Genomic DNA, 17,039 nt, shown 5'->3' on the forward strand with positions numbered 1-17,039 from the left:
GACCCGAATATCTTCATAAAAAAAATAAAAAAATTACAAAACTCCACCTCCAATAAATCCAATGTTAAAGATTGAAATCAAGAAAAAAAATTTATGAAACCAAGATAAATCTACAAAAAACCAAATTAAAAACAATTACAAAACCCAGTTCTTGAGTTGTTAGGGTTTTAAAAAAAAGAATCAATTAAAAACAAAACAAAAAATAATTTGAAACATCTTAGGTCAATTAGAAAACTCGTAACTTGTGTCATAAAATCAGAATAACCTAATGAAAAACAAATGAAAAAAATACAAAGCCCAATTAAAAAAAATATTCCATTAAAAAAGGAAAAAAAAAAAGGCAGAGTCAACCTAGGCCAATCTGCCTAATCCACGATCCAGTTCATAAAATCGAGATAATCCTATAAAAAAATTAAAAAAAAAATTACAAAGCTCAATTTCCCACTAACACAATATCGAAGTATGAAATAAAAAAAATCAATGAGAAAAAAAAAATCTAAAAACCACTACTCGAATTAACCTAGTTTAACCTAATAAACACAGAACATGGATCATGAAATCAAAATAAATTCATAGAAAGCAAATCGAGAAAAAAAATCATAAAGCCCAACTTCCAACTAATATAATGTTAAAGGTTGAAATAAAAAAAAAAAAACCAAATATATGAGACTGATATATAACCTAATAAAAAAGAATTAATTTTTTTTTTTACAAAACACAATTCCTAAAATAACCTAAAAGATAAAATAAAATAAAAAAACTAAACAACAGAAGAATTTTTTTTCCAATAAATAATATTTCACGGATGTAGCTAAAAATGATTTAACCACTCATGTTAGTTTTATAAATGATATACTTTCTACACGGGTTACATCAACAAAAAAAAATAAAATAAAATGAATGAATACAGAAGTCGATGTCAGTTACATCATTGTAACATGTACATCTGATGCCATAGTTCAAATCCACACCATGATTACTGAAGAAGAGAAACTCTTTGTTGAATGCTGAATTCTATGATCTTCTCCTGATAATTATTTTAACCAGTCATCAAATTAGCTTCTTGTGGATATGATTGCATGAGTGCTTCCATGAAAGAATAAACAAGAGGGCATTTCATAATGGAATTCTAAATTTAGAACAGTTGATTGCGTCAAAATTTTCAATTCAATTGAAAGCGAGTACAATGATATCAATTTTCTACAAAACAATAATTCAAACCAATCATCATAGCCTACTAATTACCCTAGAATCAAGGGCAAAAGAATTAAGGGATAAACAAGATTGGCAGGACCACCAATATATAATGTTTCAAAATTGAAGAAATATCATGCACAGGAGCCATTCCAATATATAATGTCTTGGATCATGAGTCTGGAGTCTGGACCTGGAAATGTAAAGGGGAATTAGGAGAACTTGAAGATATCAATCATGGTGATTCTACAGATGTTACAGGCTAGGGTCTATGATTGAACTTTAAGTAAAGAACATTAGATAATTAAGCTCAAAGTGGAAATTTCCCCATGAATAATCCTCAAATTACTAATAACTCTCCTATATTCTGCTGACATTGTACTTCAACAGACACTCAGATAGTACAAAGAAAGCTCAATGAAGGAAGCAAAACTCACAATACTCGGTTCAAATGAGAGTACCAAATATAATTCAATAATGCTAAACACTTCAAAGATCTAACAGTGACTCCAGCCATGAAGTAAATTAAACTTGTTGCATCCAAAAACTGGAAAAAAGCCTATAATTCATGATTTCCATGGAGAACTTATTGAGACTTTCTCCAAGGCATTTAGATCTCTTCCCGTTCTTCATTTAGGCAAAGCATTCTTAAATGGGGTTCTTATTTCTATTAACTTCATATAAATCACGCATGTTACACTCAATGGAATTTTTCAACATTTGTAAGAGCTTCCTTTCTGTTTCTCATGACCTTATTATAGATGACTTGCAATGCCAAAATTCCAAATCACACAACTCCAATAGTCCATAAAGAATGAAAAAAAAAAAAAGTTCAAAAAATCAAATCATTGCAAAAGTAGGCTATACCTCAGGATAAGATGACCAGTCCAAGATATATGGATGCACTCAGAAATAAAAATGAGATTATTCCCCTGCAATTGAAGTCACACACAGAAAAAGGAAATGCAGACTTGTTAAAAGTGCACAAACTCCCTTATCAGACATTGACTCTATCAACCTTTTATGGTCCTGTCAAACGTTAAAAGCTCACCAAATGACTCCCCAACCAACACCGGTACAAGGGCAAGGGCATATTTCTGCAAACTTCTCAGCATCACTGGTGTGGACTCTTCGAGATATTAGATCGTCATAAATATCTGCAGACCATTTATATTGGTCAGATAGAATCAAATTATCAATAATTATATTAATGGCGCATGGTTAATTAAAAGGACAATAGAAGAACAAGAGAATATTCACCATAAACCGAAAACAAACTGTTCATCACACCTGCAATTGAAAGACAGAATATAAGCTAAATCTCTATTTCATTCACCTTAACAGTGACACCATGGTAGAGAGGGAAGTTCAAATAAAAAAGGGAAGATATAATGGCACAAGCATATACCAATAAAGAGAATGACATATCGGAGAATTCGTACAGTTGTTTTTTCTTGCAGTACCCAAACAACAGCTAGGAAAATAATGAATCCTGAGAATTGGGTTTGTTAAATACAAGATGTGAGTATTAAAGACAGTGGATATCAACAACAACAATGTATGAATGAATTGTTGATGGACATTCATGAAAACGCTCACCAATACAAAGTCCTCGAAGAGTCCACTGCAAGAAAAAAAATCAAGTGAAAACATACTAATTTAAAGCTTGAGAAAACCTTTCAAATGAATGTCAATAATCTGATACAGATCATCATATTTAGGGATTATAATATATTGCAGAAAATATAATCTTCTCATGTCACTATCTTACATTCTGAGCAATAAAGAGAACAATTAACAGGGCAACAGCCAAGCCACCAGCTGCTATTCTTGCAGTAATGAGATTTGTGGATGCTAGTACCAAAGCCATCCCCCAAAATGATGAACCAAGATCTGGAAGCACAAGGCAATGGCACAAAATGTGAGTGCCACAAGGAAGCAGCACAATAGAGAACATGTCTAACATCTAGTATCATAAAACTAACAGAACAAACATTGAGAGTTTATGAAAAAAAAATTAGTCCAAAGCAAACTCTTCATGGCTCCTGTATAAGCTTCTAAAGCATAAACACTGAGAAAGATAGCACTTTCAAATTGATGTATCACACTGGACTTGGCAAAATTAAAAAAAGGGGCTCCACAACAAGTTTGACTCGCATTGTACTAATCCATAAACATGTATTGGTTACGGAGGCAAATAAGACTTGGAATTGGAGTACTAGAAACAAGCAATAAAAATTAGGCCCACTGTGATTAAAAGAAAAACTTTCAAGGGCAAAAGGAATGTACATCCTGCAGGCAATATCAACCAGTACACACCACCACGTGTCTGTGTCACTCCACCTTCATTCGCATGAACTTGCATCCCTTCCACCTGCATAGCACAGTGGATACTAATAAACTAAAGATGAGCATTCCTCAACGGAGATCAAGAAGATAGTGTGAAATAACAAACATGGTAACTATCTGTAATTAATTATGCTATAAAAAAAAATACAAAGTCTATCCATATCACAGGAAAGAAAAAATAATCATTCAAGGAAAAAATCACGGTGAAGGGTGAACATAACAACCAAACAATCAGAAGTCAGTGCCATACTTATAGAACAAGGCAGGATGTCCTTATTGAAAATTTCATTTGCAACTAGCTATAACTCTGAAGAACCATTCAGAAAGTCAAATTAAGGTATGATGGACAAGATGAATAACATTGAAGTCATCTTTTCATTGACCAAAGAACTCACTTAGATCATCATTTCAATCAAAGCAATGGCACTAAAGGCACTTCATGAACTGCTTTTCGAGAAAACCAATTACTTCACTTAATAAAAACATAAGTCAAAATACCACAGAATCTATCTAACAAGAGCATGTCAAATTGTTGTTTCCTCATGCATAATGGCATGTTGAATGATAACATTGTCGAAATCTATGAATACAAACATCATACATCTGACTCAAGTACAAAGTAAACTATATGCATTCTGTTACATAGCTTAAAGTTGTAAACAAAGAACCCAAGTTCTCATTATATTATTCCTTAATATGACGGGGAATCATGAAGTTCATTAGAGAATTAATTGTGAAGATCACTTTTATTAGTTAATAAGGAAAAATGATAAACTACACCCTTTAAGCGCCTGAAAACCTCATCTTCCAATAAGCAAGAAAGCATGAAGTATACCTCAATATGCACGCGAATTCACATTAAAAGCAGCAAGCAGCAAGCTAGTTAATATTGGATCAAACAAGCATGGAGCATGTTAATAGTACTGCACAGAATTCCACTTAAACGATGAGTCAAATTTTGAGGGGAGCAATATTACCTAACAGAAAAAGTAATGTGCTTTCTTTCAAACTCCCTAATTGCATCTTAAATTACATATTAGGCCATACTGTTAATAAAACTCAGTACTGAAACCAAAAGCATCTAACTTCCCTGGCCTGCCAAGAACACACAGGGCAAAGAACGAGCTTCATACCTGACCACATGTCAGTTTACAAGCAATCGCATGACTTGCTTCATGCAAAAACACAGTGATGAGCTTGAAGGGTGTCATTATGAACGTCCTCCATAACTGCAACAATAAAAATTCAACAATTCAGTGTCAAAGAACAAGTCCAACACAACCGAACCGCATAAAAAGTGATAAGGGCATCTCAATTTTCATCAATTAGTGTAAAAAACTAAATATAATTGAGCCAATTAGAACTACTCATAACCCATCAAAGCAAATCTTTGACCAAGTTGATTTGATCTTCTAATCTTTCAAAACACAGAGGCAACAAAAACATAAAAGAGCCCAAGAAGCCAAAACCAAAAACAAGAAACAGAAAACTGCACGTACCGCGAGGATAACAACAGAGAAGATTGCAATAGTGACCAGGAAGAAGAACTGGTCACGTTCGCAGCAGTTCTTGAGTTCCCAATTGGGCATTTTCGGGCTTGGAAGGTGAGAAAATGAGAAAAGGTCCAGAGAAAAACAACACAAAGTAAGAAACTTTGATGGGTTCGTTTTCTTTATAAGAAAAACCTCTCAATTTTTCTCCAAAAACACAAGGGTCATGTCAAGTTTTGCTTTCTTGTTGGACCTGAACGTTGTATTGTTGAAATGTCAAGGAGAAGAGAAAGAGCTGATTGCGTGTTGGATAGATTTTTTTTAAAGATTATTTTGGAGCTTAGTTGTTCTTGGTGAGGGAATTAGGCAAGAAATAGAAAATAATGTTTGGGAAACCGTGTTTTTTTTTTAAAATTTGAATTTTTTTATTCAAATTAAAATTTTAAATTGTTTTGAAATGTAAAAAAATAACTTTTAAAAAATAAAAAAATGATTTATTTTAATGTATTTCAAGAAAAAAATTAAAAAATAACCACTACACTCTTAAATATTTATGAATTCTTCTTTTAGGAATTTTTTAAATTTTTTCTCGGATTTTACTGACTACAAGTGTGAAAAGGAAAATGATTTGAATATCATTTAATATAATAATATAATAATTGGGTTTAAACTCCAGGAAATTTCCTTGTGAAGACTTGATTTGTAAAGAGGAGAGAGTCTATCAGCTAAATATTCCAAAATGTTCATACCAAAATTCTTGAATATCCATCTTTGAGATTTTTATTTTTTATTTTTTTTAAAGTCAATCTTGAAATATTAAACAAGTCGAAATATGCTGAGGGTAATTTTGTATTTTCACGTGGAAATTCAAATCATGGGGGCGAGGATAAATTATTGGACGTGGCAAAGGTGCTTCCCTTTTTTAAGTCAATGAATGCATGTCATAACGGTAGGTTGTCACGTGTGAAAAGCTCCAGTGTTCATTAAAATAAGGGCAGGAAGGCAGTGAGAAGAAGGGAAAACAAAATATAATAATAATAAAAAAAGGATGCGATTGGAAGGATAGTTGGTAGACTGGAGGGTTGATTTATGAATGGGTTGTCCGTTGACACGTTCCAGTTTAATTGTGTTTTTAGAAATTTTTGAAAATTTTGAAATTTTTTATTTTTTTTGTATGTTTTTAAATTTTTTTATGTATTAATTTCAAAAAATCAAAAAAATATTATTTTGATATATTTTTAAGTAAAAAATACTTTAAAAGGTAATTTTTACCACACCACCAAATAATCCAATTAAGATTCAAAGAAAAAAAAACACTTTATAGGATATTAACACGATGAGATTCAATTAACTTAATTGGATTTTTAGTAATGTAATTGATCCGGTTCAAATATTGTTAGACCAACAATAAAAAATAAAAAATATAATGATATTATTTCAATAAAAATACTTAATTCAAGTTGGATATGACATGTAAGATAACCTAATAGCTTAAGTAATGTTTGATTCTATCTTAGGGCAGAAGATATAAAAACAGTAAGAATAAAAATATATTTTTAAATTAAATTTAAAATGAAAGTATAAGCATATATAATCTTATATTCCACTATTTTTATTTTTTTTTATCCCTGGTGAGTAATTAAACGTTACTTATTGATTTAAACTATTTTTTTCCTAGGTAAGAGCTATAATAATAATAATAATAATAATAAAGATAGTTACAATCAAATCAAATGTTATTTAGGTAGCCTAATATCACAACATTTGTATATAAAATTAGATATCTAGGAAGAGGTAACCATCCTATATATATTTAATATTCAAAAGCGGCGATTTTGGTTGACACGGCAAAGTTCTTTGTTATTTTCTATCCCTGCAACGTTGTATGCGTTATAACGTTGTGATTTTGGTTCCTGGGCAGAGCAAGAAAACCCAGCCAGGTCTAATATATGACCTGACCGATGTTGCTAAGAATCTTTCTGACCCGTTCAAGTCTCTGGTTATGAAAATTGAGGAAGCCATCAAAGTACAGAAACCTAGTTTTTGGTTCTTCAACTTTCGGAGACAACTTTGTCATCAAGTAAAAAAAAAGACAGAAGAAACAGAGTGAGTGCTGGCCCTTTTCTGTTTTATATGTACTGGAAAAGTGCTGACAAATTGCAAGAATTTCTGTGGAAATGTATCCGAAAATTTGTTTAAAACATCGTTACAATTTAAAAGAGATTTCTACTAAATTTTAAGATTAAAACTTTCATAAAATTTAATCTTCATCATTAGATTTTTAATATATAATATTAAAATGACTTGAACAAATTGTGACTAAATAAAAAATTGATCTAAATAAATGCTTGGTTAATATGTTTTGGAGAAATTTAAACCGTTTATAAATCTATCACATATATAAAAAAAATTGTTTGTTGTTTATATAATGGGAATGTTAAAAGTTAAAATTTAGACTCAAATGACACAATTATTTTAGCTAAAAAAAAATCTTATTTAAAGCCAAAACATTAAGTTTTAATTTTGATTTTATGGTGGGTAATCAAATTAATAATGGAGAGAATTTATTCTGCTAATTACCAAAATTAATTATGTATAAGTTTTGATTCCAAAATCATTTATAAAAAGAGTTGAAAAAGAATGTTTTGGGTTAGTTCTTTCTGCACATATTTTACAGTAATTTTAAGCTCCATCTTCACTTATTTTTTTTACTTTGCTCCTCTAGTTTTAAAGCTTTATTTTCTCTATTAATTTCCTTTCTAATCCAGAGCTTATAAACAATTCTTGTAAAGACCAATAAAAAGTATTCATACAAAATATCTAAAGTATTTTAACATCAAAATATCCCATTAATTCACCCCATGGGCTTCACAAATAAACAATTCAAGCATAGAACTATCAAACACACATAATTTATTCTCTTTAAATAAGTAATCATCTAGTCTATAAGACTTTCTAAACACCAACTTATCACAAGCAATGTATATATTAACAAAAACTACTATCATTGGCATACATTCTTTCACATATTAAAATCCCAACAACTTTGTATTTATAGTATAAAGAAGAATATACCTCTTAGATAGTGCATCAACCACTACATTTTCCTTACCTTGTATTTAGTCATATATAGGCAGGTCTCAATAAATTTCACCTACTTGGCATGTTGATTCAACTTACTTTATTGCTTCGAGTGTTTTAGTGACTAATGATGTAAATGAATCACAAATTCTTTTGACCATAAATAGTGCTACCAAGTCTACAAAGTCATCATCAAGGTGTAAAGCTCCTTGCCATAAGTCAGGTAGTTCAATACTGCACTATTAAGCTTTTTATTAAAATAAGCAATTGGATGCTTCTCTTATATTAAAAAAAACTCCAATACTTATTCCTAAGAAATCACACTCAATCTCAAAAGTTTTAGTAAAGTCAAGTGATGATAATAAAGGTACAGGTCCTGAACTTATCCTTTCTTTAAGAATTATTATCCTGTTCAATACTTCATTTAAAACTAACTAACTTTTTGATGATTTTAGTGAGTGATGCAGCTAGTATGCTAAAATCCTTAATAACCCTCTTATAAAAACTAGTCAAACCATGAAAACTTATTACCTTGGTTTTGAACTAACAGCATAACCAAAAAATATAATATTTTCCATGAAAAAAGTACATTTTTTTATATGAGCAAATAATGTTTCTTTTCTTAAAACATTAAGTACAAAATGCAAATGCTCAATATGTTCATCCAACCTCTTGCTATAAATCAAGATATCATCAAAATACACAACAAAAAATCTTTTAATAAATACATGCAACACATGATTCATCAATCTCATAAAAATACTAGATGCATTAGTAAGACCAAATGACATCACTAACTATTTATAAAGTCCATACTTATTTTTAAAGGTAATTTTCCATTTATCTTTTTTTTACCTAATATGATAATATTAATTTTCTAACTCAACCTTTATAAAAATACAAGAACCATACAAATCATCTAACATATCATGTAGCCTAGAAATTGAATGTCTATACTTTATCATAATGTTGTTAATAGCATGACAATAAACACACATCCTTCAAGTTCCATCACTTTTAGGCACAAGTAACATCGAAACAACGCATTGACTCGTGTTCTGTATTATGCATTCTTTAGACATTACTCCTTAACTTGCCTTTAAAGTTTCTTTGCCTCCTCAAGATTACTTTGATAAGTTGGTCAATTAGTAAATGTAACACCGAATACAAGATCAATTTGATGTTCGATTCTCTTTATTGGTGGTAAACCACTAGGAATCTCTTCGATAAACATATCTTTAGATTATTGTATTTAAGAAATTTTCAAACTAGGAAGATAAGAATCAAGTTCATTAGTGTTAAGATAAGTCTCTTTGTACACAAGTACACTCATCACCTGGATAGAATAAAAAAACACTCTTGATCTCACTCTTTTTTGCATAAAAACATATATGTTTATTTATTTCTCCCTAATGGCTCACAATATTTTCTCTCCTCTCTAAGATTAAGACCTTTCCATGATTTTCACTCCTTTTAAACTTACTTTATCTTTTCAGTTTTAATTGATCTTCGCAGACCTGTTTCAGTGACAATGGTGCAGGTGTGATGAATTTTTCATCTTTTACAAAAGAGTTCCTATTTCTAAACCTATCATGCACTACACTCATATAAAATTGCCACAAACGTCTTAATAACAAGTGGCCCATATGTATAGGAATCATATCACACAAAACCTCATCATGATATTTCTCAATAAAAGAAAGATACCAAAACCTGTTTATTATTCTTAACTTCTCCATATTCATTCAACCATTCAAGCCTATATGATTTATGATGTTTAGTATTAATTAAATTTAATTTCTTAATAAGTATAGTACTAGCAACATTAACACAACTCCCATCATAAATAATTATAATACATATATTATTATCGATATGGCTTCCTGTACGTAATATATTCTCTCTTTGCTACTCCAAATCATCTTTCTTAATCTGAATATTTAGTGCATGTTGAATAACCAATAATTCTCCCTCAACCGAATACTCTACATCCCAATCGCTAGTATCCTCAAGTGGCGACATCTCAACATTAGTGTTGTCACTCTTGATTTCAATCTTGTCGTGATCCTTTAAAATCATACCTCTCTTATTTGGAAATTGAGAAACTATGCATCCAACTCCCAAACAACTATTAACAAGATTGAAATAAATCAAGTGAATATAAAAATAAATTTTTTAAATGCTGACTCTGATGAAGATATTTACATGGAACAATTCAAGTAGTTTATTGTCAATGGAGAAGGAAAAAATATTTGTAAGCCTGTCAAATCATTATATGGTTTGAAACAGTCTACTAAATAATGACATGAAAAATTTGACAAAATTATATTGTCAAATAAGCTCAAAATCAACGAAGTTGATAAATGTGTTTATATGAATAACACAAATAAAGGTTATTTCATTGCATGTTTCTATATGGATGATATGTTAATTTTAGGTAGAAATGATAACATGATTAAGTTTACTAAGAAAATGTTAACTAACAAGTTTGACATGAAAGACTTAGGTGTTGCAGATATCATACTAGAAATAAAGATTTCTAGGTTATTTAAAGGGATGATATTGTCCTAATATCATTATGTTGAGAAAATTTATAGTATGTATAATGGTAAGTCTAAACATATATGTCAAAGATATAATATTTTTAAACATTTGTTCTTAAATGAAATTATTTCAATTGATAATGTAAAGTCAAAGAAAAATATTACAAATCCACTAACCAAAGTTTTGTTTCAAGAGAGCTTGTGTATAATTCATCAAGGGAAACATACTTAAAGCCTTTAAAGATTAAAGACTTTAATGATAATAATCATTCCTAGTTGAATATAGATCTCAAAATCTAAGGTCAAATGAAAAACTAAGTATAAGTGTTAGATGCAACGTGATAAAAAGTGAGTTGTGCTCTTAATGATTCTTATATCTTGACACACCAAGTAAAGTATAACAAAATACTTTTAATGAAAGATCACTCACATAAGTGAGAAATATAGTTGTTTCTTTGATAATTTTGATAAATGTTGATTTTTTTAAAGCACTCATGAGCTCAAGAGTTATTTAGAACCAAAATAAACATAACAATGAGAACCAAATGAAATTTTTAGGTAAAGAACTATATGAATACTATTTTTTTGGTTATACAAAAGATGAATAGTTCAAGACGTCATGTTTATTATTTAATGAGCAAATCTAAGATTATTTCCCTAAAAGAATCTATCATGATATAGTGATTTACCAAATTAGTATCTCTCAACAAATCTTTGAGTTGTTTTTAAACTAGTTAAATATTTTCCATTCACGTGGGGGATTGTTGGAAAAAAAATTGTGTAAAAACATTGTTAATGGATATATTTAAGGCTAAATAAAAAGTGGGTTCCACTCACTTTTGAGTTAAAACTATGTTAGAATTTAATTTCCAGCATAAACTCTTTAAAATAAAATATTAACATAATTTAAGTAAATTGCTGGTGAATAAGAAATTGATTTTAAAAAACTTTTTAGAGAGGAAAAGTCCTAAGCAAAGTGGATTATGGATTTAAACTCACGTGTGCACCGACCTGGCCTCGTCCAACTCATGCTCGGGCTTTGGATCGGACTTGAGTTTGAATTTATTGTAAAATAATATTTAGACCATAAAAAAATTATTATCTTTTGCTAACTAAAAGTTGGACTTGGGCTGGTCCATGAAGAATTATTTCTTCTAGCCCATTGTTTTGTTCAGTCTAGCCTATGAATGTTAACAATCTCTTCCAAAAGCATTTTCACCTAAAAAAAATTAGATTTATGTACACTATGTTCAAATCTAATTCTTGATTTATAGTGGCTAATCAAAAGTTGGTAATGATGGAAATTAATTCTGATTATTACCAGTATTAATTCTTTAACCTTTTATCTTCTAAAATTCACTATAAAAAAGAAGGGGTAAAAATAAAAGTGTTTCTTACAATTTTTTATTTTTCCAGAATTTTACATACTCTTCCTCACCTCTTTTTTGGTGTTTTTTTTTTTATGATTTGTGTTTTCTCCCAAATTTAGAGTTTAGGTTCACTTTGATGAGAGATAATTGAGTTCTTTTACTTTAGTTCAAAAACCTTATTTAAAAGTGCATCTAAACTAAGGTGGTGTTGTGGATTCTTGGGAGACATAATACAAACATTCTACTTGCACAAGTGAGGAACAATAAAACTTTAAGGACAAAGAATTTATCATTGACAATAACAAAAATTTCATTACTTTAAAGTGTTTTAACAAGGAATAACCATTCTTTGTTTTAATTTAAACACATATATTTTTATTATTAGTATGCAAGTTAGAACTTTGAATTAATATCAATTGCAAGTTTGAATATATGTTTAGTATGCATGCTATAATTCTATTATTATTTTTGTGTTGAAAGCATGTTTGCTATGAGTTTTATTTTGTATAATATATGTTTAGTATGCATACTATATAGCCGTTTCTTGAAAATCTTTTACATTTTGAAAGGTCATAAATTAAATAGCCTTGTTGACTAGTCTAATACACTTTGCATAATAGAAGCTACTAAATTGTATATAGAGCCAATTTTGTGTGTATTTTTGTGGAGATAGATTTTAAACCTCTGATCTGGGTCTTGAATTTTTCATGCTAACTCAAATTGGCTCAAGGATTTTATATCATTTTATTATTATGTCAAATTTGATCCTTATTATTTTATTTTTGCTTTGGATCCTTTTTCTAAATTTATTTTATTTTTTCAATATAACCTTTCAACATTGAATTGGTTGAGAATTGACCTTCGAAATGTTTTTTCGATACTATGATCATGGTCTCATGACTTAGATCACAAGTATGTAATGTTAGCTTGGATTACCATCAGTCTTTTTGTGAAATCTTTTTTACATCGACTATTTTTAGATGTTATCCTTCAATACTAAGTTTAGATTTTTTTTTTGCTTTATATTAGAATAGTCTGGCCTCATGACTCAAGTCATAGATTTGCCATGCTAACTTGGATTGACTCAAGCTTTTACATCATTTTATTTTTGTATCAAATTTGGTTCTCATTCTTTTAATTTCTTGTTTTTATCTTCTTCTTTTTTAAAATTGATTTTCCTTTCTGAATTCATCTTTCAACATTGCATTGTTAAGAATTGGGTTTCATAATTTTTTTCGATGCGGTGATCCTAGCTCGTGATCAGGTCACGGATATAAAATATTAACCCAAATTCATATCGACCTTTTTTTATATATTTTTCTTACACCTCATGATCTTGGTCATGAGTTTGTCATACTAACTCAAATTGACTCGAGTTTTTTTTTTCAATGCTTTCATCCTTTAACTTTAAGTTATCTTGAAATTCAACTTCAAACTTTGTTTTCCACAAGTATTTTTTTCTACAAGTTATCATCATCACTTTTTTTTAGATTAAGTACATTCACCATCATTGCTTTATATATATATATATATAACTCGAGTTGCAGAATTTATATATATAGCTCATTAGTCCTTTTCCGAGTATTTTTGTTCCGGAATGAGATACAATGGATAATATCATTATAGCTCAGGAGCTTGTTCATGCTACGAGAAAAAAAAATGGTTAGGATGAGAAAAAAAGAAAAGAAAGGGCTTATGATCGCCTTAGTTGGGTTTTTATTTATGATTAACTTCAAGATGCAGGCTTCTGCATAATTATGCAGCTCTGGTTAAGCCATGTATTCATACTTCGTCTCTCTTTGTATGTTAAAGTAATAAATCATATTTTTAATCTTAATTTAATAGTTTAAGTTTTTAAATTGAAATAGTTTTTTGATATAGTATTTAAATGACCAAACAATATATTAGTGTGTAATATTAATTATATTTTGAAAATTCATCTAATAATTTAAGTTTTTAATTAAGATAATAGCTTTGAGTTGAGATAATAATGTAACACTGTGGCATGGATCTCCTTCAAGCGAGTTCCGTAGATGATAATATAACATTGTGGAATAGATCTCTTTCAAGCGAGTTTCGTCTTACCAGAGGCATCAGGCAAGGTGATCCTTTCTCACTTTATATTTTTGCTCTCTACAGAGATTTTGTCTTAATTTCTAAGTTTGTTGGGGGTGAGATTTGGAGGGCAAGGTCCCGGCGTCTCTCATCTTTGTTTTGCTGACGATGAAAATCTTTTTACTGGGAACAGTATGCATTAAATTCAGGAGGTTCAAAGGTGTCTGGATTTATTCTATGCCTATTCTGGTCAGAAAGTCAGTATTGCCAAAACTCGAACAAAATTTAGAACTTAGGTCAAAACATGATTCCAATTAGGCATAATTTTTTTAAGATAAGTGATAAAAAATGATGAAATTATATTTTTTTATTATTTTAAGTTAAATAAAAAAATCAATGATAACAAAGAGTTAAATTGTATTGTTTTTAATTTAGTAGAAAAATGTATAAAAAAAACCCCAAAAGTTGTGCCATAACTCGTCGAGTCAGCAATCTGTATCATGAACTCGACTGAATCTAATATTTTTTTAAAAAAATTTATGTTGCATCTAAATAAATAATAAAAATAGTTGCAAAATAAAATCCCCACAAAAAAACCCAGGTGAGCGGCCCTAACAACACTACATCTTGCCTATTAAGAAAATCTCATTTTGTATTTAATTTTTTAATATTTTTTGAATTATTATTAATAAAAATAATTTAAAAATATCAAGATATTTTAAATATGAAAATTAGAGAACTTTGTAATATCTTCTTCATATTAAATGAAGGCCCTGTTTGTTTGCTGGAAAGTTGTTTTCTTTTAGAAAGTGAATTATTTTTCGATGTTTGGTAGTGTAATGAAAATTAAGTTGAAAAACACTTTTCAGTGTTTAGTTATGTCATGGAAAATGAGCTGGAAAATAACTTATTAATGTTTTTTTAAAAGTTTATTAAAATAATGAGGAACAAATCTTACAAATTAAAAAGTTGAATGAGAATGAAATTGAAAAAAATGTAATTTCATAAATTGTCTTAAATAAAATAAATAATAATCAAAATAATAGACATCAAATCTAAAAAATTAAAAAAATAAAAGATGAAAAAATTAAAATAATAATAATTAACATTTCATAAATTATTTCAAATAAAATAAGTAACAATCAAAAGAATAAGGACCAAATTTGATAGATAAAAAATTTCATTTAAAAAATGATAAGGAAAAAGCAAATGACAATTATAAAAATAAGGACCAAAATTAATATAAAAATTAAATTCTAAGGGATGAAATTGAAAAACAAATATTCAAAACAAAATATATATAGCAATCAAAAGTTTGAGGACCAAATTTAATATAATCAGCAAATAATATGACATTTCTAAATTTTTCATAACTTTCAGAAAGTGTTTCTGCCTAAAATAAAAGGAAAACACTTTTCTGAAAACTAAGCCAAATTTTTCTTTAACTTGAAAGTGTTTTCCATTGACCAGGAAGTGTTTTTCGTTGACCAACTTTCTTAGGCCCCGTTTGTTTGTTGGAAAGTAATTTTTTTTGGAAAGTGATTCTGGGAAAGTGAATTATTTTCTGATGTTTGGTAGTGTAATGAAAAATAAGTTGAAAAATATTTTTCAGTGTTTAGTTATGTCATGTCATGGAAAATGAGGCAAAATAACTTATTAATGTTGTATTTTTTTTTTCAAGTTTATTAAAATAATAAGGAACAAATCTTACAAATTAAAAAATTGAATGAGAATGAAATTGAAAAAAAATATAATTTCATAAATTATCTCAAATAAAATAAATAATAATCAAAATAATAGAAATCAAATCTAAAAAATAAAAAATAAAAGATAAGGAAATTAAATAATAATAATTAACATTTCATAAATTATTTCAAATAAAATAAGTAACAATCAAAAGAATGAGGGCCAAATTCGATAGATAAAAAATTTCAATAAAAAATTGTTAAGGAAAAAGCAAATAACAATTATAAAAATGAGGATCAAAATTAATATAAAAATTAAATTTTAAGAGATGAAATTGAAAAATAAATATTCAAAATAAAATATATATAGCAATCAAAAGTTTGAGGATCAAATTTAATATAATTACAAATAATATGACATTTCTAAATTTTTCACAATTTCCCTAAAGTGTTTTCCACCCAAATTTTTCAGGAAAACATTTTCCTGGAAACCAAGCCAAATTTTTTCTGGAAAGTGTTTTCCGTTGACCAACTTTTCTAATAGCAAACAAACACAAGAAAGTTTAGAAAGTTGTTTTCCGGAAACCACTTTTCAGGAAACAAACATAGCCTTAATAGCAAACAAATACAGAAAAGTTTGGAAAATGGTTTCTTAGAAACTACTTTTTAGGAAATAAACGCAGCCGAAGTTTTCTCGATCTTTCTTTATGAATGAATAGTAATACTCATTCGTGAACACTCATTCATAAACTTCATTCATGGTGCTAATTTATTGTCGTGCCCAAACGGTTGAAAACTTTCTAGCTACCGGAGCCTGCCTAAATGGGTTATAATATATAGTCGTGCCCAAATGTTTTTTACATCGACTATTTTTAGATTTCATCCTTCAATACTAGGTTTAGAAAAAAAAAATTTGCTTTATATGGGGATGACTCGACCTCATGACCCGGGTCATAGATTTTTCATGCTAACTCGCATTGACTCGGGCTATTATATCATTTTATTTTTATATCAAATTTGATCCTCATTCTTTTAATTTCTTGTTTTATCCTTTTTTTAAATTAATTTTTTAAAAAAATTTCATCATTCAAAATTACATTGTTAAGAATTGGGTTTCATAATTGTTTTTTAATGCGGTGATCCTAGCTCGTAACTCGGGTCACAAATATAAAATGTTAACCCAAATTCACATCGTCCTGTTTTTATATATTTTTCTTACACCTCACGATATAGGTAAGGAGTTTTCCATACAAACGGCTCAAGTTTTTCTGT

The 17,039-nt window shown here is 28.9% G+C and overlaps 1 protein-coding gene across 3 annotated transcripts; it reads right to left on the reverse strand.

Annotated features, from left to right (window-relative positions):
* Nucleotides 1-766: 766 nt before the first annotated feature.
* LOC133698672 (uncharacterized) lies at nucleotides 767-5,392 on the reverse strand. 3 transcript variants are annotated; one of them, XM_062121685.1, is made up of 10 exons: nucleotides 5,043-5,392; nucleotides 4,677-4,772; nucleotides 3,484-3,568; nucleotides 2,966-3,087; nucleotides 2,794-2,818; nucleotides 2,603-2,686; nucleotides 2,455-2,484; nucleotides 2,246-2,351; nucleotides 2,062-2,126; nucleotides 767-1,027 (listed from the first exon to the last, which is right to left on the reverse strand). In XM_062121685.1, exons 1-9 carry the CDS (start codon nucleotides 5,130-5,132, stop codon nucleotides 2,063-2,065), a joined length of 702 nt encoding a protein of 233 aa, XP_061977669.1. In that variant the 5' UTR covers nucleotides 5,133-5,392; the 3' UTR covers nucleotides 767-1,027; nucleotide 2,062. The 3 variants fall into 3 exon arrangements, with proteins under 3 accessions (XP_061977669.1, XP_061977668.1, XP_061977670.1); XM_062121684.1 differs by lacking the exon at nucleotides 767-1,027 and adding an exon at nucleotides 1,153-1,387 and having other exon boundaries at nucleotides 5,043-5,391; XM_062121686.1 differs by lacking the exons at nucleotides 767-1,027; nucleotides 4,677-4,772; nucleotides 5,043-5,392 and adding exons at nucleotides 1,153-1,387; nucleotides 4,379-4,614.
* Nucleotides 5,393-17,039: the final 11,647 nt, after the last annotated feature.

The sequence above is a fragment of the Populus nigra genome, chromosome 7 (genome assembly GCF_951802175.1).
Source record: "Populus nigra chromosome 7, ddPopNigr1.1, whole genome shotgun sequence".
Taxonomy (NCBI): domain Eukaryota; kingdom Viridiplantae; phylum Streptophyta; class Magnoliopsida; order Malpighiales; family Salicaceae; genus Populus; species Populus nigra.

What these genes read in the sequence shown, in the direction of transcription:
- LOC133698672 (XM_062121685.1), bottom strand. Translation starts at nt 5,132, where the DNA reads ATGCCCAATTGGGAACTCAAGAACTGCTGCGAACGTGACCAGTTCTTC. An exon ending in GTAAACTGACATGTGGTCAG is followed by an intron (nt 3,569 to 4,676) that starts GTATGAAGCTCG and finishes TGTGCTATGCAG; the next exon opens with GTGGAAGGGATGCAAGTTCA. An exon ending in GTTGATATTGCCTGCAGGAT is followed by an intron (nt 3,088 to 3,483) that starts GTACATTCCTTT and finishes TTGTGCTTCCAG; the next exon opens with ATCTTGGTTCATCATTTTGG.